At 39.3% G+C, this 26,282-nt stretch overlaps 1 protein-coding gene across 1 annotated transcript in view; it reads left to right on the forward strand.

Moving 5' to 3' along the window:
• Positions 1–26,282, forward strand: part of CSMD2 (CUB and Sushi multiple domains 2) — a 771,224-nt gene that overhangs the window by 438,078 nt on the left and 306,864 nt on the right. The window contains exon 11 of the mRNA XM_087728138.1: positions 5,764–5,867. Within this exon, the coding sequence (XP_087584264.1) occupies positions 5,764–5,867 (104 nt within the window). The remainder of the gene's footprint in view (positions 1–5,763; positions 5,868–26,282) is intronic.

A 26,282-nucleotide genomic window follows, 5' to 3' on the forward strand; every position in this document is an offset into this window, starting at 1 on the left:
TAAAAATATCCATTTTCATAACAGCAAACACAACAGATGCACTTGTCATAAATTCAGTAGAAAGCTAGTTTTGCCCTTTAGCTGAATCTTGGTTTGCTTCAGTGTAGTTTATTGAATAGACCGATAGAGTGGATTCACAGACCACCCTTAGCCATAAACCACATCCTATAAGCACCAGTGGCTAAATTTACTTGAATTACAAGTAACTTGGATGTCAGCAACTTGCAGCTCCGGAGCCACATGTGGTTCTTTCATCCCCCTGCTGTAGCTCCCTGTTGGCTGAACCCACCACTGGCTGGCCCTGCCCCTTGCCCACCCCTTCCAGTCACTCCTTGCCTGGCTTGAGAGAGAGGGGGGAGGGAGGGAGGGAGGGAAGGGGAAAGAAGGAGAAAGAGAGACAGAGAGAGAAAGAGACAGAGAGAGAGAAAGAGAGAAATGCACAGAGAGATACCCGTTTCCCACAGAAAACACCGGGAGCCACAAAAGCTGGATAGGAGTAACTGGAGGAGGGGTCATGTTACTGTAGGAGTGAGTGATGTCGTGTTGGCCACACCCAGGTTTTGTGCCTCCCGGTGTTTTCTTTTCTGTGATAAATGAGTCCAAATGGCTCTTTGAGTGTTTAAGGTTGCAGACCCCTGCACTTCTCTACTTCAAGTCTAACCGTACAAGTAACTTTAAGAAGGGTGGACTTCAGTTCCCCGAATGCTGGCTGGAAATTAGAGAAACACTCAACTAAATAAGGACTTTTCACGCTGAATGACTCCATTCTAGTTTTTTTTAATATTTCACCAGGCTGGCATCTTCAGAGTGACCTTCTCTGTGGTGTGTCCCTCAAGAGCCCATTCCCATTGGCAGATCAAAAGAAAACTAGACCATGACCTCTCAGCCTGAAAGCTCATTACAACTTTGTTGAATGCCAACTGTGAAAGCCTACACTATTATAGTGAATTAAACAGGTCACTGATCTGATTCCATGTAGCACATTTCATAAGTGTTAAGACATTCCATAAGTGCTGTCAGACATGCTAGTTCAGAGAAGCTAAAATATCCTTCCTCCAATGATATTTTTGAGATGTGTGGGACTTGTATATCCCATAGTTCCTATCTTAGAGCTTCCAGATGTGATTTCAGAAATCCAGAAATCGACTAAATGACAGCAAATAGGGAATATTTTGCTAGTGGTCTAGTGGACCCCCCAAAAAGTGCAGGGATTTGTTCAAGCAGTCACAAGAATCAACTTAGTGACTTGAATGTACACCATTTTAAAAAAATGTACAATTTTCCCTGTCCAGTCATGTCCAACTCTACAGTGTGGTGCTCATTTTCATTTTCTGTTGTCATCTGGCCAGCATCACATACACACGGAATGCTGTCACCTTCCCATTAAGTGGTGCCTATTTATTTACTCACATTCTTTTGAACTGGAATAGAATAGAATAGAAATCAAATAACAGAGTTGAAAAGGACCTTGGAGGTCTTCTAACCCAACCCCCATGCTTAGGAAACTCTATATTATTTCAGACAAATGGTTGTCCAATCTCTTCTTAAAAACTTCCAATCTTTTCTCAGGGCCATTGTAACAGTTCAAACAGTTGTTAAAATAAATGGTTGTAATCCAAGGATTACCTGTACAGTTATCATTTTTCTGTCTTGCTCATTCAGATGAATTTCTTGAGGGTGGGACCGTTTAAGGGTGAAGAGATCTAGCTGTGGTTTCCTTTGATTTTTCTTCTCCATTTCTGTTGTCCATCTTCTTTCTTAACCTTTCTTTCTAGTGTTTGTCAGTTGAAACTGCTAGGGGGGCAGGAGGTAGTAGAGGAATAGTGCAGTGCTCCAGCCTGTTATCTTTCCAGTCGACAAGCTCAGCATCTTTAACAACTGAGCCATCGCACCACTCCCAAAAATAAATAAATAATAAATAAATATGAAATAGTATTGCAATATTCAAATTAATGTTTAAAAGCCTGCCATAGATTAATAGGTTGTTCCATTTAAAACCTTATGGCAATTTCCTATTTCCGTGTAATAGGGCTCCGTGACTTTTAAAAAACAAGCTTTTCGTCATCCCTTTGGCCAGGAGGTTTCTTGTAATATAAAGTCATTAAATAATTTTCAACCTTTAACTAAAAGTAAAAACAAAACTAGGGCAAAGAAGACAGTAGAGGAGGGAGGAAAGAGGGCAGGAGAAATACATAAATAATTCTTAGACTCCCAAACCTTGTTATGTTCCATGGTATTAAAATCTAAGCAGCTATTTAATTAGGGTCAAACTTGTTAAAATGCAATTTACATGAATGGGTGCTTTAATTAATGAAGCATGTCACTTGACAACCCTTTGTTCTTTGTATTAATTGCATTATTTCATCATTATGTGGATTTTAATATTTTTAGTCCATAACGCACGGAATATACCTGTAACCAATGGATACGTTTTCTACAAGATGTAATGAAAGATGATTTTTTTCTTTTGTGTTTCTCTTTAATAAAAACAATAAAAAACTTAAAAAAATATTTTTAGTCCAAGTTGGTACTTGACAAAGGTGAATCCTTCTGATTAGAGACATTTTTTGGAGGAATCAAATAATGAAAATATTGTGACAGATTTATTTCAGCTATTGTTCACAGTATCAGTTTATCTGAGCATTGAATGTCAATGTGGCTGTGGGCACTATCTTTATTTTCAGCTTCAACATGAAATAGTGACCACTGATAATTCTTACTGGCACAAATGCACAGACACCAAGCAGACACACAAGGAGTGTAGTTATCAGGTGTGCATAGGTGTGCATAGGTGTGCTGAAAATACCAGCTACAGTTGCTTGCTAAATGTCAGAAAACCTGTATCTGTACCACAGTCATTAAAAGATGAAAACCAAGCAAACGTGCTAACTTATTAGGATTTAGTGCTTAAATCTAGATTGGCTTTGTTTGATAAAAAGTGTGCCTGAAAACAAATGATAAAATAGGAAAAGGAAAACTCAATCTATGGTTTTCTTAATTTTGCCTCAGTGCTGTCTTACTTGAACAAATGTTTTTAGCATCCATCTTCATCCATCTTCTTCCATCCCTCACTTAAATTTAATTTCTGCTTCTCTGTCCTTTGTGTAAACACAGCTTTGGAAAACAATCAGAACCAATCCATTCAGGATTAGAGAAATGTTCATTTATGTCTATGCTATTTTGCTTTTCTGCATTCTGTTTTTGGTCCCCTAGGCCAATAAAGAATATTCATATACACCAATGAAAAAATGAAATCAGAGGTTGGCTGTCTTTTTTCATCAATATCATTTGTTTTTATTCAAAATAGCAGGGTTTTATTTAATATTATCTTTAACCATGCCTATTAATTTAATCTGGAAATGTATATGTTTGTAACTTAATTCTAAGGCTGGCTTAAATTCATCCAGCCCTTTCCCTTTTCAATTATAAAAAATGTACCAGTGCCTATTCAATTTCCAATTCAAACATTAGATCAGAACTGTCACGGTTCAACATGACTATGCAGATTAAAAGTGTATCAACAAAACAAGCTTATTCAATTGTGGTAGGACAGTTATGAAATCGGCTCTGAATATTTGTCATCTCCATTCGTCATATTTTTCTCTTTCAAGCCATAAGAGAATTCTTCCTGGGTTTCTAAATCAACATTTACTTACTTCCACTTTAGAAAATGTCTCTTTCAATATAAAGATAGGATCTTTAGTTAACACATTGATTTGTTAACAAAGTCAACATTTCTTTATGGCACCATTAAGGAGAACATCACTGTGACACCAAGGTTAATTTAATGTTTCAGTCGCATGCGCATTCATAACAATTGACTGAGTGATGAGCTATAAAACAAAGGAACAATATGTATTTTAAATTACGACTGAGATTTAATTTAATGCAACTTAGAGCCCAGTTTTAGAAATAGCCTGCAAAAGATCAAGTTTGACAAACGTGATCTGTGCAACAACCTACAGGTGGAAGGCTGTCAGAAACAGGAAGGTATAATAGAGATTCAACCTAAAAATAAGGAGGAATTTTCTGACAGTGAGAACAATCAACCCATGGAACAGAAGTTGCCTTCAGAAGTTGTGGGGGCTTCATTATTTGAGACTTTCAAGAAGAGATTGGACTGCCATTTGTCAGAAATGGTGTAGGGTCTCCTGCTTGAGTGGAGGGTTTGCACTAGATGACCTATAAGGTCCCTTCCAAATCTGTTAATTTGTTTAAAGAAATGAAACGTGAAAGTCCAAGAAAATGCATTCAATTCTTGCTTCTGCTTAGCCGCCATTTCAACCTCAACTGCTCATTGACAAACATAAAAATCCAGAAAACCTCATAGAAATGCAGAACTCAATTTTGAAAATAAAACAAAAATTTACCAATCCCGGATTATGTCATTTCTACCAGTATCATAATGGTTTAAGCAAAGGCTCTGGTTGCTATTTCAATAGGAAAAAGAGTCCATTACAATCCCAGCATAATAACTGAATCCAAACATGAATGAATAATCATAATTGATCCTAAATCCTTCCTTCCCATCTCCACCCTTATTTAATTTGGAGATCACTATCAAATTATTTAAGGAGAACTATTCTCAGTTATTTCCATGCACAGTATCAGGGTACTAGATCAGATTGGTGTTATATCAAACTCTTGTTCACGTGAAAAATGATAGCATCTTCATTCTAGCTTTGTATCCTGTGCAGCTTCTCTTTTTATGAAATAGATGGGCTGGACAAAGCAAATTATAATTGGAACTATTCTCATCTGAAATCACCTTCATTTATTAGTTTCCAAACACTGGAATCTTTCAACAAACTCTTGTTGATAGTATGTTTCTCCAATGAAGGGTTGATTGAACAAAGTTTCAGTTATTACTCTATGGGCTTGGTGGGAAACCTTAGTGGATCAGAAATTTATTTATTTTATTTATTTAGTTTGTTGAACATGTACAAGGTAACAGGTATAAGTATAAACCTGGACATGAGCAAAGGAAGTGAGTACAAATAAATGGGGACAGTAGGACCGGGACGGTAGGCACGCTGGTGCGCTTATGCACGCCCCCTTTACAGATCTCTTAGGAATGGGGTGAGATCAACAGTAGACAGTTTAAGGTTGAAGCTGTAGGGGTTAGAGGATGTAACAGCAAAGCCAAATAGAGCATTCTAGGCATTGACTGCTCTGTTGCTGAAGTTGTATTTTCTGCAATCAAGTTTGGAACTGTTTACCTTGAGTTTGTATCTTTTGTTTGCCCGTGTATTATTGAAGTTGAAGCTGAAGTAGTCATTGACTGGTAGGACATTATAGCAGATAATTCTGTGTACTATGCTTAGGTCAGACCATAGGCAGCATAGTTCCAGGTTGTCCAAGCCCAAAAGTTTGAGCCTGGTGGCATAAGGGATTGTATATATTGAGTCAGCTGAAATCCATGAAAACAATGTGATTTAGATTCCAGGTATGGCATCTATCTATTGGGAAGTTGATTTGAGTTGGTTCCTGGCGTGACCTTTCTAAACTCTTACATAACACATTTTCTCATATGTTCAATTTTAGAACAGTTTTATGCACTGAGTCATACCGTCAGATGTAGTTTGCTCAAAGTTTATTACATTATTGTTGTGATTTGGAGAGATATGAACCTGAGAATTTTCCAGTCAGGACTAAAAATCCTGTCGCTATGAAAGAATGTTGCCTATTTGTGGTGTCTGTTGCATGAACTGATTCTGCCTTAACAATTGAATCAACCAACCTAATGCTTTATGTCTTTGATAGGTAATCAAACTCAATTTTGAAGAATTTGACTTGGAGAGAGGATATGATACATTAACTGTGGGGGATGGAGGCCAGGTTGGAGACCAGAAAAGTGTACTTTATGTGTAAGTAAACATTTCTTTTTATCTTTCTGTTTGGGCTTCATTAGCGTGCAAACATGGGATTCCTTTAAGAGTTTTTCACAGTCATTTCTGTTTGCTGAATATGTCTCTGAGATGGCCTCACATTCTGAAGATACAGATTGTTGAAATTTCCATTCTGATGAATTTTTCACTTGGCTTTCAGGCATATTATTTGCCAGTTCTTTGTTCAAGGATGAACTATCTGGAGCAGTATTTCTCAACCTTGACAACATTAAGATGTGTGGCCTTCAACTCCCAGAATTCCGTATTCCAGGGGTCTCCAACCTTGGCAACTTTAAGACTTGTGAACTTCAACTCCCAGCAAAGCTGGCAGAGGAATTCTGGGAGTTGAAGTCCACAAGTCTTAAAGTTGTCAAAGTTGGAGACCCCTGCCCTATTCAGCTATGCTTTATAGACCTATAGACTGCCTCTGATCACTATTGCTGAAAATCAGTAACAGAGAGAGGAAACTCAGACAATAAACTTTTTAAAAAGCTTCTCCCCTGCCCCTCAAAAGACCCCAGATGATTCCATCTTTGTCTATTGACCCATTATGGTCAATGGATTTCCAAAAATGTTCCCCAGCCATCTAATGGTTGTTCATTCCTGTCCAAGATCGTATCTCTTTCACATATGAATTTAATACTGTGTTTCTCCTTAAACACGACCCACCCCAAAAAGAAGGCCCAGCACTGTTTTGTGTGCATGCATTAAAACTAAGCCCTACCCTCAAAGTTTGACCCTATTTAAGTGCATGCACAGCCAGGCTTGCTAGAGTGGATGGCGGCAGGCTTTTTTGGGTGGATGGCTACCAGTAGCTGGAGTTACCTTTACAGGTAGGCAAAGGTGTGTGAGGCATGTAGGTCATGTTACTTCCTTTTTTGAGCCACAAAAGAAGTGGTCTTGTGGCCAGGCGAGGCACAGGCATGTGGGGCTATCCTTTCAGCTGTGAAAGAAGCAGCTCAGTAGCCAGGCAAGGCATAGAAGGGGGAATTAAGACATCCCTAAAAAAAGAAGGCCTAGACATTTTTTCGGGGGTCAAAAGAAAATAAGACCCAGTCATATTTTCAAAGAAACATGGCATGTATTTCTATTGAACAGATATAAGCTCTGCAAGCCATTTAAGGTATACAGCCACACAATACTTGCATTTGTGAGCATGGTTTGGGGCAAATTCCATTAGATTTTTTAAATAAAGAATTTAGGAATAAAGAAAAATTATGTCCTGACTAAATATTGATCAACAGAAAAATGAATAAATTTCTATCTAAATGTAAACTGAATGAAAGCCTCTTTGATCCCCAAATAAGAAAGGTCATTCTTTATAGTTCTCAGCTGCTAATTCTACAAGTCTGGATCTGTGGCTTTGGGCTGTGGTTCTTGAATGCTCTTGGAGGTGTTGAAGCTCCATTGTAGATCTATTGTAGAACTCATGAATTAGAATAGAATAGAGTAGAGTAGAATAGAAGAGAATTATTTATTGGCCAAGTGTGATTGGACACACAAGGAATTTCTCTTTGGTGCAAATGCTCTCAGTGTACATAAAGAAAAATAAAATAGAATACATTCATCAAGAATCATAAGATACAGCACTTAGTGATAGTCATAGGTTACTAATAAGCAATTAAATTATACTAGGAAACAAATAAAACAATATAAATTGAAAGATACAAGCAACATGGTTATAGTCATAGGTGGAAAGAGATAGGTACTAGGAAGGAAGAGAAGAATAATATTAATACAGTCTTAGTAGATAATTTGACACTGTTGTGGGGATTGGTTATTTAGCAGAGTGATGGTGTTCTGGAAAAACCTGTCCTTGTGTCTAGTTGTTCTGGTGTGCAGTGCCCTATAGCGTCATTTTGAGGGTAGAAGTTGAAACAATTTATGTCCAGGATGTGAAGGATGCAGGATGTGAGAATTCTAGTGATTGTAGGTTCAGCATCACTTTCTATTTTCCCGTATATTGAACTTGTTAATTAATGAATTTCAGTCATCTAGTATGGTTTTGAATGGCTGCCAGCTATCTTACTTTGGTGGGAGGAAACAAGAGCAAGGAAAGAGAGACTGCTACTGATTGTGCCACGGTTTCTGTGCAGCTGAAAGAAAATGTGTTTATTTATTTAAAGATGGAAAATCTACATTTCCTTTCTTTCTCCCTATGGCACCAAAGACATTACAAATGACTGCTATTAACTCTGACAGCACACATGCAAGATAACTCAGATTCCATAATGAAACCATTACTGTAAGTAAATATGACTTCCCCACGAGGAAGGCTGATGACAATAAGCTTTTTCTACTAACTTATTCATATGTTATGATTGTGGGCTGCACACGATGAAGGCTTTCCATTTGACGTATACTTCAACAGAATTGAGGATGGCAGGGTTTTCATCATTGCTGTCAAGATATTTGCGGTCTTCTCAAGTCTTTGTTTCCATGTCATTTCTACCCACTAATAGAACAGGTGGCGGGCTTGGGCAGAATCCTGCTCCTAACTCAGCCATATTCTCCTGCAGATTTCCCTCTTTGTAGTTCTTCAGGGATTAAGAGTTCTTTGTCTTTATTCAAATTCCTCCTTCTGCCTGTATCTATCCCCATATTCAGTTCAGTATTTGGTCCCTACTATCAATTCAGAATTTGCTGGCTATGAAAATTGTAAACCATCTGTTAGCTCCCATTTCCCTATGGCAGGTATTTCATGTGCATTACTCAGAATTGTACTTTTTGGAGGACAAAAACCACGTCATACTTCAGTCTGTTTGCTGAATATGTCTTTAGTAACATATCTTCGCAAAAAGCTCAGTTGATGGGCCACAATTTAGTAGTATCCCATTATAATATCCACACAGCGTGTTGAATGGGGATACAACTCAATATGGTGTAGTTGTAAAAAAATGGTTGTTGTATTTTTATTTTCAAGTACTTTTCAGATTAACTGTTGCTTATAAGATGGAGAGAAATGCCTTTGCATCGATTTTCTATTTGCAACTCAGTTTAACTGCTGTGTACCAGTTTTTGACCCAGTTTTAAAAAGTTACACCAAGGTGAAGTTGGCAACCCTTCTCCTAGTATATTTGTTCTTTATTTACATTGTACTGGGCATGTTAAGGACAAAAATTAGTGGATTTTCCCAGCTGTTTCTCTTCCCTACCAGCAAATGTCACTAGCCATCCTGCACTAGGTGGTGTGGCAAACAAACAGGAGTCAATTAGCATCTTTCCAATATGTTGATTAACCTGACCATAAATAAGCAGATAACATTAGAGCTGAGGAGCTGTAAATTATCTCTAAACATCTGCAGAGAAAGAACCTGTTGCCTGTAACTCATAGCTGAGGCTTAAATTCAGCCACGAAGAAGAGATCCATTTCAATCTAATAGTCTAGAGCTAAGATAAAATAGCCAATCCATGGGTCATAAGTTAAGAATCCATTTGCAGGGGAAGAAATAGAAGAAACCAAAATATAAGGAAGCAGAAGTCCATAGTGAAAAGTTGTTTTCAAGAAGAGGTGATTAGGAGCATGCTAAAAGTGTGCTAAGACAAGACCCAGAATTACTGACTTTGCCTAATCAGAGGAGCTGTGCTGATGGCTGCTGCTCACTCCTCTTTTGCTGCCAGCCTATAATTTTTGCTCTTTGAAATAGCAGCCATTTCTGTTGAGTTTGACTCACTCAGGTGGCTGACGGCCAATTGTCTCCTGAACTACAGGCTGAGAGTCTACTAGGGTGTCAATGTTAGCTTCAGAATTAGAGGAGCCCATCATATCATCCATCAGTCACTTAACATGGTCTAGGAACTGGGCAGTGGAAGAGGCAAAAATTGACAAATGGCTAGACTGGTGGGGGGGTAGACATTTGTCAAAACTTGATTCTGCACAACCATCATTCACGGGCACATTCTAAAAGGTCACTAAATGTATGCTCAAAAAGAGCTAAAGGGTTATTGTGCAATTGAGGAATTTATTCTCTTTAGGCATCCTTCAGCTCCAATTGACTCTGGGTGCTATATAATAAAAGCAGCAGCATAAAAATCAGAATACAATAATTATAAAAGAATAAACAACTGAAGGTAGATGCAACCAGTCATATGCACACATAATCCAGCCATGCCCCAACCACCCTAAACCTGGCTTTGGGAGAACAGCCAGGTATTTAAGGCTTTCCAGCATGCCAGTGCAGTGGGAGTTACACAAATATCAGGGTGAGTCTTATTCATAGGGAAGGTTCTACGACAAAGAGGACATATTTTAGGGATCCATGGTCTTACCCCAGGTTATCTACAAGCACAACCAAGACTATCTCCATGCTAAATCTTGCCTGAAACCTAACTGAAATGGGTCTGGACCAGGGGTCTCCAACCCTGGCAACTTTAAGCTTTGGTGGACTTCAGCAAGCTGGCTGGGGAATTCTGGGAGTTGAAGTCCGCCAAGGCTTAAAGTTGCCAAGTTTGGAGACCCCTGATCTAGATAATCCACTTCTTCCACTATATCAAAGTGGGAAAAGGGAAAATTGGAGAAAGGAGTGCTAAACCTGTACTGAAAAGCAGCCTGAACAACTGGTGTAGAAAAGGCTGCATGAAGAAACAGTGGAAACAAAGTTGCTTTTGGGATCCTCTCATTTCATAAGGGTCACCTGATTGCAACACTGACCAAATGGTTGGTGAATGATCTTTACATTGCACCCATGGCCAAATTGACATTACTTGTTATTTTGTGAAAGGGGGGGGACACAGAACTCGTAACACCAGAACAACTAAGGATAACTTTAAGGTTCTTCAGATAAAATTCTGTTCAAAGGAAGAAATGGAGGTAGTTTCCTGGGCTCCAAGATCACCACAGATGGGAACTGCACCAAGAAATTAAAAGAGGCTTGCTCCTGGGGAGGAAAGCTATGGCAAATCTAGACAGCATACTAAAAAGGAGATACATCATCCTGCCAACAAATGTATGTATAGACAAGACTATAGTTTTCCCAATTGCAATGTATGGCTGTGAAAGGTGGACCAGGTGTAGATCTGGACCCTCACCACCCTCCAGGCTTTCCGCAAAGCCATGAAGACCTGGTTGTTCCAGCAGGCCTGGGGCTGATGGATTTCTAGCCCCACTTGAATTGTGGGACTGTTGTTGTTTTTTACTCTGTCTGTCTTTTGTCCTATTTGTAACCCCTTCCCACCTTTGGTTGTTAGCTGCCCCGAGTCCCTCGGGAGTGGGGCGGCATACAAATTAAATAAACATTCCAAACAAACATTCCAAACATAAGAAAGGCTGAGCACCAAAGAATGGAGGCCTTTGAACTCTGGTGCTGGAGAAGACTCCTTGTGAGTCCCTTGGCCTGCCAGATGATCAAACCGGTCAGTCCTAGAGGAGATCGACCCTGACTGCTCTTTAGAAGGCCAGATCCTGAAGAGGAAACTCAAATCCATTGGCCACCTAATGAGAAGGAAGGACTCACTGGAGAAGAGCCTCATGCTGGGAACAATTGAGGGCAAAAGAAGAAGGGGACGGCAGAGAAGGTGGTAGCTGGATGGAGTCACAGAAGCAGTAGGTGTGAATTTAAATGTATTCCAGAGGATGGTAGAGGGCCTTGAGGAACATTGTCCATGGGGTCGCAATGAGTTGGACATGACTTCGCAACTAACAACAAGAACAAAAGTCTTCAAAGGAGGAGGAGGAGGAGGGGGGGGAGTGGAGCTAGGGGCATCTAGTGACTATAGACCTGGTGTGGGTGATTCTACAAGGGTTAGACCCAGTAATTCTACTCTGGCAGAGGGGGATCCAGCAAACTGCAGGACTCTGCTGGCATCCATGGAGCACCTCTCAGTCTCTGAGGTTCAGCCACTCAGTTTGTCTCCTTGGATTTATTGCTTGATTACGGAATTCCTGGTTTTAACTATGCCAATTCTGCATTTGCAATTGCTATCCTAAGATACTGCTAAAAAGGAATTTCCTTCTTCCAAAAGAACATTTCTATTGCTAGACCATGGCATGCATCCAGCTTGCTATCTAGTTGGCTGGCAGGCAACAGGACCAGAGAAGGTATGATGAAAGAAGAGAGATCAGAGGATTGCTGGCAGGAGAAAGAGATTGGTAGTGTGGGTTCTTGTTAGATCTAGGTTACTATAAGTAGGGACAGAGTCACAGCTTTCCCTGGTCATCTATAATTGAAGAGTTTCAGATTATGAGATGCTTTATCCATCTTTGGATAAAAGGCTTTCTCAGATGCAAACAACTTAGAATACAGAACAACAGAGTTGGAAGGGATCTTGGAGGTCTCCTAGTCCAACTCCCTGCTCAAGCAGGAAGCCCTATACCATTTCAGATAAATGGTTGTCCAATCTCTTCTTAAAAACTTCCAATGTTGGAGCATCCACAACTTCTGGAGGCAAGTTGTTCCACTAATTAACTGTTCTGTCAGGAAATTTCTCCTTAATTGTAGGTTCACTCTCTCCTTGATTAATTTTCACCTGTTGCTTCTTGTTTTACCCTCAGGTGATTTGGAGAATATCTTGACTCCCTCTTCTTTGTGGAAGCCCCTGAGATATTGAAATACTGCTATTGTGTCACCCCTAGTCCTTCTTTTCATTAAACTAACTAAACTTATTTTCATTAAACTTATCAAAAGATTTGGTTTTCTGTTTCTAGCATCCCTTGCTTTGCATGACTTAAAAATCACCACCACCACCACCACCACCATGATCATCATCATCATCATCATCATCATCATCATCATCATCATCATCATCATCATCATCATCATATAGGAAATCTAGTCATAATGAGTACACAACTGTAAATACTCCAAAAGTGTACAGTTTAAAGAGGTTTCTAGAGCAGGCTAAAAATCAAGAGTTGCTATGGACTGAAGTGTTTTCGCAGACCCCTCAATGTTTCTGCTGCTGCTTCAAGAGACTTCTGAGCAATTATCCTGGACTGGAGGTGACCCCGTTGTGCTCTTGGGTCCCTCTTACTCAGGATAACTGGAGGCCAGAAATGCATCGACCGAGCAATCACTCAAACTACATCAGGCTAACTGCCTGGAAAAACAAGTACATGACATTGTGCCAAGATTGAATTATGGAAAAAGCTAATGCCATTATCAGTTCCCCTCTCAACGTAAAGTAGCTGTGTTCAGTCTTTACTTAAAGATGGATGGACAGATGGATGAATTATGCATAGAGAGATGATTGAGTATGAAGCACTCAGTGTGTTAGGAGGAAAGAGAAATTTGCTCTTTCAAAGAGACAAGTCAAAAGAGTTCTTGTTAAGATATCCAGATGCCATCAGTTTTTCTGTTCCACCGATGGGAATTTATTCCAAACAAATAAACCAAACAGAGTCTGTGAATAGGTGCAAGACTGAAGAGAAATGTTTTAGCTTACTGTGCTAAAGCTAGGGTTATGGCTTGAGAGGATATTAGAGCTCTCCTTTGCTGAAATGTCCCATAAATTTGGGGTGAAACAAAGTGAGACAAAGAAGTGATTGATTGGTGGTGCAACAATTTCTGCTTGGAAGGGAAGGCACAGTGCTTCTTAATTTTTGGTGGAGGGAAGAGAAGGAATAACAGAATAACAGAGTTGAAAGGGACCTTGGAGGTCTTCTAGTCCAACCCTCTGCTCAAGCAAGAAAGCCTGTACTATTTCAGACAAATGATTATCCAGTATCTTCTTTAAAACCTCCAGTATTTGAGTAATAGAGTAGTATAATCTTTATTGTCATTGTACATCATGTATACAATGAAATTGGTTACTTACAATCTCTGAAGGGAAATTGTTGCACTAATTAATTGTTCTAATTATCAGGAAAATTCTCCTTAGTTCTAGGTAGGATAACAAGGGAGTGAAAGAATGATAACAGGCGAGGTATTGCTAAGGGCATTTCATATTTATTTTATATCTGTGTTTATCACTTCTCAAGATTCTTACCAATGTGAACACAAGACTGCATAAACTGGTAAGATATAAAAAAAACATGTACTGTCCAAATTTGTTTTTAAAAAAACTCAAAACAGCACAAGATAATTGCTAAAATTCAAAATCTTTCTTAATAAGAAGGTTTTAATATTCAATGGGAGGCCTGTAACAAATGTTCTAAAATGTTGGAGCAACACACAGAAAATCTATCTTCAGATCCATGCCTCTCTCACCATTTATGGGATCAGAAGTCTAAGCATCCTCTAATCCCTGAGATTGCAAAGAATGCACAATATCTACTTAAATGGTCCCTGAAGTAGTTTATAGACAGTTAAAACTGGATGAAAAAAATGTGACATCCTGAAATAATCAGCTGAGTTTAAATTCCAAAACCAATCAACTGTATATTCTGCACTATAATAGGGAAAAAATGAATAAATAAATCCCTACATTTCCTGTGCATTTGATCAGAAAACGCAAATGCTACTTTAAAATGCTTGTTTACTTTTTGTTCATTTTTTGTTTGCTTTGAACAACTGGAAAGCACCATACCTGCTTGGTGCCTTTCTAATGGAGTCATGAAAATCTCAAGGGAGGATAGAATTGAGATAAAGAGACATCTTTCTACTGAACGTATTCCATAATTCATGGCAACCTTTTTATATCGTAAATGCCTTTTGTATAAGGCAAAACTGGAGGTATCCAATCATACAGAGGAGAAGTTGTCTTTTTTGAAATGCAAAGTTCAGATAATTGAAAGAATTCTTGTTCAATCTTCTCTAGGAGGTTTGCATTATCATTTGCTGTATTTTCTAGCCAGGCCTAAGTCACCTTCTTAGGCACATCTAGAATTTTTAGGGAATACTTCAGTGTTTGAGGTTTTTAAAAATTGGGGGGGAAATCCAGGATAAGTGGAACATGATGTCTAAAATCATGCTGAAGTTTTTAAAAAGCAACTCAGAATCATTCATTGAAATAAAATATGGGGCGAATTCTAAATTAATAGAAGGAAAAGATACTTACCTAACATTATGGTCTCTTGCATTTGCAAAGGCTGCACTAACCTGAGATAGATAGGGCCACTCCATATTTCTAAGCTGCCTTGAAGCTTCTGCAGGTCTTCAGAATCTGGGCTAATTATTAGTTCACCTTCTGCTTGGAAAGAAAGTTGCAATAAAGCTTTGGAGCAGGCACCTATCCATTGGTGGGAATTCCTGTTTTGGTCCTATCTGATGGGACTTCCCCACTCCACTAAAATGCCCCCGTCTCCATTCTTAGGGTCCTATTTGATAAATGAATTTGGTTCTTTAGTAATAGTGCTTTTACAGCCCTCTCTAAGCAGTTTACAGAGTTAGTATATTGCCCCCAACAATCTGGGGGCAATATAGTTTATCCACCTCTGAAGGATGGAAAGCTGAGTCAACCTTCAGCCAGTGAGATTTGAACTGCTGAACTGCAGCTAGCAGTCAGCTGAAGTAGCCTGCATTACTGCACTCTAACCACTGTGCCACCTCAGCTCAATACATAGTTCACTACATATGCATGATGTTAGGTTGTACATGCAGAGAAGGGGAATGATTTGCAAGCTGAAGCACATTGGCAAAGTAAATACCCTTTTTTCCCTTCATTTTCATCATTCCCAGTTCTAGAGAGCAGGAACAGGGATAGCAATAGTACTTAGACTTATATACTGCTTCATAGTGCTTTTACAGCTCTCTTTAAAAGGTTTACAGACTCTGCATATTGCCCCCAAAATCTGGGTCTTCATTTTACCCACCCCAGAGGGATGGGAGGCTGAGTCAATCTTTGATACTAACAAAATTGCTGAAGAAAGACCATTGACTGGGTAGCAATGTCCATAGTTACACCACAGAATATTCTACTTGCAGATGTGATGGTGACCATGAGAAATGTAGACAACATAAAAAAAAGGCAGCATGAATTATGAAGGAGAAGACGATCAGGGGCTTCTAGTCTTAAATGGTTTATATTAAATGAGAGAGAGAGAGAGAGAGAGAGAGAGAGAGAGAGAGAGAGAGAGAGAGAGAGAGAGAGAGAGAGAGAGAGAGAGAGAGACTTAACATAAGAAGATTCTTCTTACATATTTTTTTCTGAATTTCCTGAGGGCATATGGCGAGACGTATAAATGACACATATGAAGAAACACATAGAGGACCTCTTGAGCTAATTTACCAAGTCAGTTCTTACATTATTTAGTGGACTGCAATTCTGCACCATGGGTTTCTTGACTCTAGGATGACTGGAGGCAGGCAAATAGCACTGATTAAGGCTGCACTAGAGGGACGTGGTGGCTCAATGGCTGACCTTGTCAATCAGAAAGGTCAGCAGTTCAGCAGTTCAAATCCCTGGTGCCACATAACTGAGTGAGCTCCCATTACTTGTCCCAGCTTTTGCCAACCAAGCAGTTGGGAAGCGTGTAAAAATGCAAGTAGAAAAATAGGAACCACTTTGGTAGGAAGGTGACAGCATTCCGTGAGCCTTTGGCATTTAGTCATGCTGGCCACAAGACCATGGAGACATCTTCAGACAGTGCTGGCTTTTTGGCTTTGAAATGGAGATGACCACCGCCCCCTAGAGTCAGGAATGACTAGCACATATGTGCGAGAGGAACCTTTACCTTGATCTTTAAGGCTCCACTCCCCACCAAACGCACCTGCTTATCTTCTAGTAAGATGTAATGGCTCTTATTTCTGAGCAGGATTACATTGTTAATCTGTAGGAGCAGCACCATTTTCTAAAAAATGTTTCATCTTTATTGAATAATGGTTACAATTATTATTTTTTTCAGTTTGATTTTTTTAAGATGAAAACAGTCACTAACTGCAAAGTAAGACATTTTTTAGAAAAAAAAACGTAATAAAACAGAAAATATTAAAAACTCCCACATATACACAATGATTTCCTTACACACTGTTGCAAGGATTGAAGTAATTAGATAGTTCCATGCTTTATGTGGCTGTTGTCCAGCTTCTTTTCAATCTAGTTCATGCCTTTCATGATAAGTATAGCTCCTTTTATAAAAGCTCTTTGGGGAAACCAACCTCCTTTTCAAAACAGAAAAGTTTCTAACAGGTGTTGTTTTGCCTCTTCTTGAAAGTTTCCAGCAAAAGAGAGCCCAGCGGGCCATTAGAAAATGTGTCCCTTTGTTAAACTGTTCCTAGAATCCAACAGTTTCTTCTTGTGCTCATATAGCAAAGACCACCGATGAAGAAGGGAAAGGAGGATAAACAACAAATTCTATATTTATGTTAACCTCCTCTCTGAAAGATTTCTCTCTCAGTTTTCAGTAGAATGAACGATAGAAATCTTCCTCAACTAAAATTCTCCTCAAGGGCATTTAGAATTGTTTATTTTAATTTCTCACAGTTGGATGAGACTGTGCTCAAGGAAGCTTTGCAACCAGTTCAAATTTATGTATATTTCATTTGTTCTGGCATTTCCCATGCTTAAGCCAAACACTAAAGAAAGCAAATTGGATGTTGGCTTGCATCAGAACTTTTTTTTTTGAGGGGGGGATCAATTTTGCAACCAATCATTTTGCAATCTCAGTATGTACGCTGAGAGCTTATGCACCAGAGACAAATTATTTGTGTGTCTAATCACACTAGGCCAAATAAAGAATTCTATTCTATTCTATTCCATTCCATTCTATTTTCTATTCTACTTCTACTTCTACTTCTACTCTACTCTACTCTACTCTACTCTACTCTACTCTACTCTACTCTACTCTACTCTACTCCACTCCACTCCACTCCACTCCACTCCACTCCACTCCACTCCACTCCACTCCACTCCACTCCATTCCATTCCATTCCATTGTATTCTCTATTCTAATTCTAACTCTACTATACCCTATCCTACCCTGACTGTTGTGGCCCAGCAGGAGCCGTTGGAGATGCCACCAGACTCCGACAGTGAGGGGCCCTATGAGTCAGCTCTGGGGGATGTGGAGGACCCTGGACAGGGTTCCGACTCTGAGCAGGAAGCAGAGAGGCTTGTTGGCCACCAGGAGGCGCCTGAGCCTTGGAGCAGTGGGGAGGAGACAAGGGAGTGTGCTCCTGACGTCATGCATTGGAGCAGTGGGGAGGAGACAAAAGAGTTGGTCTTGGATGCCCAGCAACGGAGAGCTAATAGGCATAAGGAACAGTTACGCAGTTACAGGAGATAATTGCATTCAGCTGGTGGTATTTAGGCTCCTCTCAAGACTATAAAAGGAATGATTGTGCACAAGCTCGTTGCAGGAATCAATGTATTCACTAGAGCTGGAGAACTCTCATGGCTAGCTTGGCAGGCTGGATTGCTGCCAAGGTTAGTATGTGCTGGATTGCTGCCAACATCTGTGCTGGATTGCTGCCAAGGTCTGGTCTGTGTGTTAATAAATCCTTGAAGTATCTTTGTCTCACCGTGGTGTAGGACGAGGGGAGTCAGAACACCTAATCTATTCCTTATTCTATTCTATTCTATTCTATTCTATTCATGCTCATGAGCTTTCATGTATAACACATCCCTTGTCACCACCCCCAAAAGTACATATCCACATGCAGATTTATATCAAAATATTTTTCATATTGATAAATCATCAATGCACAAAGGCCCATCTCCTTATAAGTAAAGCATGTGAATAAAGAGTATTTTTTTCTTTTCAGATCCTCTCTCTTAGCACAACCACATACACTTCCAACCAAGAAAGATATTAAGAGTTACTTCTAAGCAGTTTCTTTTACAGTTCCTGACCTATAGACAGAAACCTTGCCAAACTAAAGCAAATACTTACACCATTATACTTCTGGGGAGGTGATATCTTGACCCTCTTTTTCTCAACCAAACTATCTAAAATTCCCCGTATCTTGATCCTCCTGGAATTCAGCCCCTCTCTCCTGGGAATCCAGACTAATTTCTATCACACTTCCCTTCCTCATTTGTATTTGTTCAAGGATTTAAGAGGAAAAAATGGAAGATCATAGCAAATTTTAGATGATCAAATTCCAGAATTCATTTTATCAATTTTGTCCATTAAATCAGATGTTGGGCAGAGCACTACTGCCAAAAACTAAAAAGAAGAAGAAGAAGAAGAAGAAGAAGAAGAAGAAGAAGAAGAAGAAGAAGAAGAAGAAGAAGAAGAAGAAGAAGAAGAAGAAGAAGAAGAAGAAGAAGAAGAATATAGTAGCGAGCAAGTTCCTAGGAAACATACTTTGTGATGAGTCTTTGGTGAAAAATAGGATGGAATTAATTTGAGGTCTGAAAGTTTCTGGACAATGGTTTTGAACACTCTTTATTCTGGTTGTGTCATTTCTGTGTTTTAACAGATTTTTGGTTCAGTTAGGAAAAGTCATAAATTTTATCTCTTTATCCTGTGTCTAAAACAGAGATAAGCAAAACACATTTTTCTCCAAATGTTTTTTGACTCCAGCCCCCATCAGCCAATATGTCAAGTGGTGAGAAGGATGATGAGATTGGAAAGTTAGAATGGGTTCAGGATACAATCTTCTGTATGTCACCCTATATCATCCCTGAACAATTTTCTGATTGGACTGATTGCTATATGGTGGATGTATGGTAGGCTAGGGAATGATGCAGTTTTCCATAAGGACCTTGCAGTACTTATTTCTAATGAGCTAAGTGCCAGAGCTCACTGTAATAGCATTGCCAAAAAGGCATTAAGAGTTGTTAACCTAATCTTATGAAGCTTCTTCTCCGGTAATATTGTTTTGTAAACTAGGGGATATAAAACCTTTGCTAGACCTATTCTCAAATACAGCTTATCTGTCTGGAATCCACACTGCATATTGGACATTAATACTATTGAGCGAGTCCTGAGATATTTCACGAGAAGAGTCCTCCACTCCTCTGCTCACAACAGAATACCTTATGCCACCAGGCTTGAAATTTTGGGCTTAGACAACTACGCCACTTTCAGTCTGACCTGAGCATAGTACACAAAATTATCTGCTACAATGTCCTACCTGTCAATGACTACTTCAGCTTCAACCACAACAATACACTAGCTCACAATAGATACAAACTCAAGGTAAACCCCTCCAAACTCGATTACAGTAAATATGACTTCAGCAACAAAGTGGTCAATATCTGGAATGCACTACCTGACTCTGTGGTTTCATCCCCAAACCCCCATAATTTTAACCTAAGATTGTCTACTGTTGACCTCACCCCATTCCTAAGTGGTCTGTAAGGGGTGTGCATAAGCACACCAGTGTGCCTACTGTCCCTGTCCTAACAACCCCATTTATTCATATCCATTTCCTGTATTCATAATCATGTTTACACCTATATCTGTTATCTTATGCATGCTTGACAAAATAAAGGTGGCGCAGTGGTTAGGGTGCAGTACTGCAGACTACTTCAGCTGACTGTTACCTGCAGTTCAGCGGTTCTAATCTCACCGGCTCAAGGTTGACTCAGCCTTCCATCCTTCCGAGGTGGGTGAAATGAGGACCCAGACTGTGGGGCCGATATGCTGACTCTGTAAACCGCTTAGAGAGGGCTGAAAGCCCTATGAAGCGGTATATAAGTCTAACTGCTATTGCTATTGCTAAATTAAATTAAAACTAAAACTAAAACGGACAGTAGAAAAGAAATAGTGAAAAAGAAATTAGCTGTAGCTGAAAAGTAACACAAGCGACTACCAGGGAAATAACTCATCCTGAATAGTTCCCTCAACTCCCATATGTGAGTCTCTGAAGATTAATTGTTCAGCTCTCTGTGGTACTTGACATGCTGATGTTTCTAATTACAGAACAATATAGTTTAGTTCCCAAATGAAAAAAAAAGTTTTGATTTAAATGTGCAATTGATGGAAATTCAGGGAGATGAGAGAGAGAGAAAGAGAGAAAGACAAAAAAGCACAAAATGAAGGTTGATAGAAAGAAAAAAGGAAGCTCTTGGTCTGAAGCCCTGTTTGTACTACAGATATTAATCTGAGATTTATCTTTCTTTCTTTCTTTCTTTCTTTCTTTCTTTCTTTCTTTCTTTCTTTCTTTCTTTCTTTCTTTCTTACTTACTTACTTACTTACTTACTTACTTACTTATATACCTCCTAGATTTCTAGAAAATGTTTCAATTGCAATGACCTGAATTTGGAACTTCCATCAACTGGAGGGTGGGTGGTTTTTTGGGGGGGGTGTTTTTTTTTTAAAAAAAAATATTCCAATATTTTGTGGAAATCTTCCATTTTCAGTGTATTTTGGCAGTATTTTTGTTGTGGAATTATTCTGTTGCCCTGTTGGGTTGTTGTTTTTATTTTATTTAATGTTATTTTTATTTTATTTAATGTCTTATCCTTGTTTACAATTTACCTGTAATCTTTTTTGCAACCCTTTGATGATATAAGCAACTTGATACATTTGAATATGAAAAAAAGATGTTGAAATTCAAATGTGCTCTGACATTACAGAAATAAAATAAATAAATAAAAAGGTTTCCGGCAAGTCAAAAATCATATCATAGTCAACATTTTTGACAGTAATATTTTATCCCTGTTCTGCTGTTGTAGGGGTTTTGGGGGGCAGGGAGACAGGAGGAGGTCTGTTGTTTTTGTTTCATTTTTTTCATATTATTTTGAGGTGTTTTTTTTTTCTATTGGAGGAAGGATTTTAAAAAGTGATTCTAAATTCCATTGTTGTATGCTTGGATTCTTGGATGCCACATTCTTGTATATCTAAAAGTTTACCCCCTAAAACATTTGACCATTCTTCTTTGGTGAATCTTCAAGGTTGCTTCTCTCCTTGATTAGTTTCCACCCATTGCTTCTTGTCAGGTGTTTTGGATAATAGCTTGACTGACTCCCTCTTCTTCGTGGTAGCCCCTCCTATATTGCAACACTGCTATCATGTCAGTCCTAGCCCTTCTTTTCATCAAGCCAGTTTGAAAGTTTTGTCTGGAGATTTCAGCAAGGGTGTTCCAAAACAATATGTAATTCTTTATCTGATACATAATCTTGCTTCGAGATGCCTCTTCTACAAATCTTCTGATTAAATTACATGAGTTTGTTCTTATATCCTGATTCAGAATAGAATGGGGACTTCATTTTGCAATCCATTGTACATAAACCAGTTTAAGAAAACAACAACAGTTGAACAATTATATCAAAATTATAATCAATAAGATAACCAAAGTGCAATCTTAACATATTAATAAAATGATTTCATTAAATGTTACAATAGGAATAAGAATTGGATTCATATAAAGCATGCAGTAGGATGCAGTGGCTCAGTGACTAAGACACTGAGCTTATTGTTCAGAAAGGTCAGCAGTTCAGCGGTTGAAATCTCTAGCGCCACATAATGGAGTGAGCTGCCACTACTTGTCCCAGCTTCTGCCAACCTAGCAGTTCGAAAGCATATAAAAATGCAAGTAGAAAAATAGGAGCTACCTTTGGAGAAAAGAAACAGAGTTCCGTGAACCTTTGGCGTTTAGACATGACCACGGAGATGTCTTCAGACAGCGCTGGCTCTTCAACTTTGAAATGGAGGTGAGCACCGCCCCCTAGAGTTGGGAATGACTAACACATATGTGCAGGGGGAACCTTTACCTCAGTAGACAAAAATGAAAATTTAATGAGATGAAAAAAAAATGTTCAGATTTGGTTCCATATAAATCTGGTGTGTGTGTGTGTGTGTGTGTGTGTGTGTGTGTGTGTGCCCACGCGCGCGTGCATGAATGCATATCTGTTGATCTGTGTATTCATCTATAATGCATATTGATTAGGCAGATGAACTTTTTTAGGGAATCTTTTAAGGGCAATGAACTTCATCTTTTGCTGCTTACTGGAAACCGAGAGACTTTGTGACTTATGGTTTGATGATTAGAAAGAATTGGTTACAGAAAGAAGGGAATGATGATGTAATCTTCAAGAGAGGGCTGCTTAGAATTGTACCGAGTTTCCCCAAAAATAAGACAGGGTCTTCTTTTCTTTTGACCCCCGAAATAAGTGCTTGGCCCTATTTTCCGGGAGGTCTTATTATTTTGAGGTGCAGGAGGCAGGAGGCAGCGAGCGTGGCTGCTGCCATGTTGCAATATTTTCAGGGAGGGCTTATTTTAGCGCATGCACTCAAAAGTCTGATTGGGTGTATTATCCGGGGAGCTCTTATTTTGGGGGAAACAAGGTAAGTATGACTGCTGAAAGGAAAACCAGAAGATATCCCTTTTGTTCATGGTGCTCTTTGAGCTTGGTTGTTTTCTTGTAGTCATTTCATTAACCAAGTAGGTAACGAAAAGAAGACAAAAAGGAAACAAAAAGACCAAAACACTTTTCCACCAGCAATCAACACCCAGATAAGCAGAGATTAATGCCAAGATGAATACTAGACAAGAATTACTAGACAAATAATAGACCAATCTGGGAACTACCAGCTCAGGCAAACAAGTAACAGTAACCACAGCCTATCCAAGGAATTAACAAGAACATTGCCTCCAGTACAGACAAGACAAGCCATCAGTATAGAAATGAGTGCAAATTCCACTTCCTTCTAGTACTGATGATGTTACCTTGTCAAGTAACAAAATGTCTATAACAAAACAACCAAGCTCAGAAAGCACCAAGGACCCCACAATTCAATCCTGAGGTACAAATATATTCTTCTATTTTCCTTTCATGCTTTTTGTTTTTTTCCCTTTCCTTTTTTCTATCTCCTTTTTTCTTTCTATCATCTTTTCCTTTCTTTTTCCATTTTTTTGCATTTATCATATCTTTTTTATTTCAGTGTGCATCTTATTATACATGTCATATGTATGTATGTATGTATGTATGTATGCATGTATGTAAATGGCTCTGTGTGTGTGTGTGTGTGTGTGTGTGTGTGTGTGTGTGTGTGTGTGTGTGTGTTCCAGCATAACTCTGGAATGCCTTGAACAATTTCAATCAAACTTGGTACACAGATGACACTCTCTGGAAAAAAATTCTCTGTGGGTAGGACACCACTAAAACCCCTCGGAGTCTGTGTTCTGTTAAGATACAGCCTGTTGTGCCTTAAAATGGCTTCTACTGTACAGCGCAGTGGAGTTGCCATGGTAATGGCTTCACAATACTCCATAAGGGAGCTCCCTCTGGTAAGGGGGAAAATCCATTAGAAATTACATTTGGTCCAGATATTTTCCCCTTATAAATAAATACATGGGCAACACTGGATTATTAACTAGTCTTTCAATAAAAACTATTTTAAAAAGGAAACTGGGGAGGAATACATTATAACTAGCAGTGTAAAGTCAGTAGAACAGGATCTAACGGTAGATTGCTACAGATTATAGTAGATAATTAAGGGTAATAATCTATTTAGCAAAATTAAGAATTAAAACAACCCTCTTTGTCATATACAACCCAAGAAGCACATTTTGAGAACACTTTACCCTGAAAAACAAGAAACATGCTGCAGTATATACAGAGACATCTAGTAAAGCCACAATTCAGCATCTAATGTGATGCTGTTATAAAGACAAAGGGAAAAAAATGATTCCACAAACCTCAAATTTGCTCACTCTGATAGAACTGTTGCTGAGTTATTTTGGAATGAATTGGTCTATAACAAAGACTCGGAGCAATGGATTAAATGATGATCCTTTGATCTGGGACTCTCAATCAAGGCTTTGACAATTCCATTACTGTTTCCTTACTGTCATATCTGGTCATATCATATCATTCTTGACTTATCAGTATCGAATATAGAATGACACTGATCAAGGAAGTCCCAGGCACCAGGTTGTTATTTCTAGTTTTGATGTCAGTTTGTTTTATATGCTTTGGCATTTCTATAGTTGGTGTGCATGGTTGACCAGCCAAAGTGAAGTGCAGAGTGTATTATCTAAACTGCATGGAAATGAGAAGCCACAGTCAAAGGTTCTCTTAGTTTCTAGTGATACTACTTAGAGTTTAGTTTAGCAATGTACTGGTAGTAGTTTCTAGGTAAAGGTTCCCCTCGCACATATGTGCTAGTCGCTCCTGACTCTAGGGGGTGGTGCTCATCTCTGTTTCAAAGCCGAAGAGCCAGCCCTGTCCAAAGATGTCTCCATGGTCATGTGGTCGGCATGACCAAAAGCCGAAGCCGCACGGAACACTGTTACCTTCCCACCAAAGGTGGTCCCTATTTTTCTACTTGCATTTTTACATCCTTTTGAACTGTTAGGTTGGCAGAAGCTGGGACAAGTAACCGGAGCTCACTCCGTTATGTGGTGCTAGGGATTTGAATTTTATTTGTGGGACTTATTTGCATTACCACATTTTGAAAAGGTCCACATAGCTCATTTTTTTGGTTTTTATATTCTATTGTGGAGCATTAAAACTATTGCATTGGCTTCTAGGAAACCCTAAACTGTTACTTCATTTTGGAAATCCAAGTACATTAGAAATATGCATCCATTTATCCATTTAGCAAAATATGGGACAGCATGAGAGAGAGAGCAAGAAGATGTAACATAAATGCAATAGGCTTTACTGTATTATCATGATGGTTATTTTATTGCTTGACTTGAAATGAAGAGTCGAGGCTGGGGTGAATACAAGATTGTGTTCCTCTATTCCATATGTATCATGTAAGTCAATTTAAGGTAATACAATATCATTTTTCTGCCATGTCTAGGGACTTGCAAATCAATGATGTGAGAGGAACATGCAGAATTCAGTCCTCCAAAATCTATTCCTCATGAACTCAGCATCTGCTATGTAAAATGGCCATCACTATCTACCTAATAGTAAAAATAACAGCAACCACCAACTGGTGGTCTGGGAGAAAATTTTGGTGGTCCGCAGAAAAATTATTTGCATTTTTATACTGCACTAAATCAAGGGTTTTCAAACTACAGGCCCTGGGCTGGATATGTGAAATGTACATTTGTGTTGCTGCGGAGAGTCTCCCCCTTCGGGGTCTTTTTGTGTGGATTGGAGGGGGGGAGAAATTACAACCTGGGGCTTGCTTCAGCCTCCTGGTGCAGGGCTTTGGGCAAAGGCTGGAGGGAGGCATCTTTGGTGGCAAAGAGCTGGAGGGCCTTGTTCCAGTGGAACTGCATCATGGCCTAGAACTGGCTGACCATCTAAGCCTGCTGAACCTCTAGGTGCTGACACCTGGCCTTGCACTCCCGCAGGTCTTCCCTCTGCTTGGAAACCCTCTGCTCATAGTCCTCAGTGAGGTGCTTCTGCTGAGCCTCCTTCTTGGCCAGATCCTATTTGAACTGAGATGTTTTGCCAACTCTTTCTTGTGGTGGCTACTTAGCATCAACAACTGCTTCCTGTTGGGGCCCTAAGGAGCCTGGGTGGGCAAGTGAGGAGTGGCTGGGAGGGGAGGGGCAAGTAGAGGCTGGCAAGGTGACATGAGTGACATTGAGTGGGTCACGCCTACCCAGTCATATGACCACCTATCCACGCCACCCAACCAGTCATTAGGCAGATCATATTAGTGGTCCACGGGATTTAAAATTATGAATTTAGTGGTCCCTGAGATCTGAAAGGTTGGTGACA

This window comes from Thamnophis sirtalis, unplaced genomic scaffold (assembly GCF_051295495.1).
Source record: "Thamnophis sirtalis isolate CommonGarterSnake01/CBP01778 unplaced genomic scaffold, rThaSir2_p1.2 scaffold_13, whole genome shotgun sequence".
Taxonomy (NCBI): Eukaryota; Metazoa; Chordata; class Lepidosauria; order Squamata; family Natricidae; genus Thamnophis; species Thamnophis sirtalis.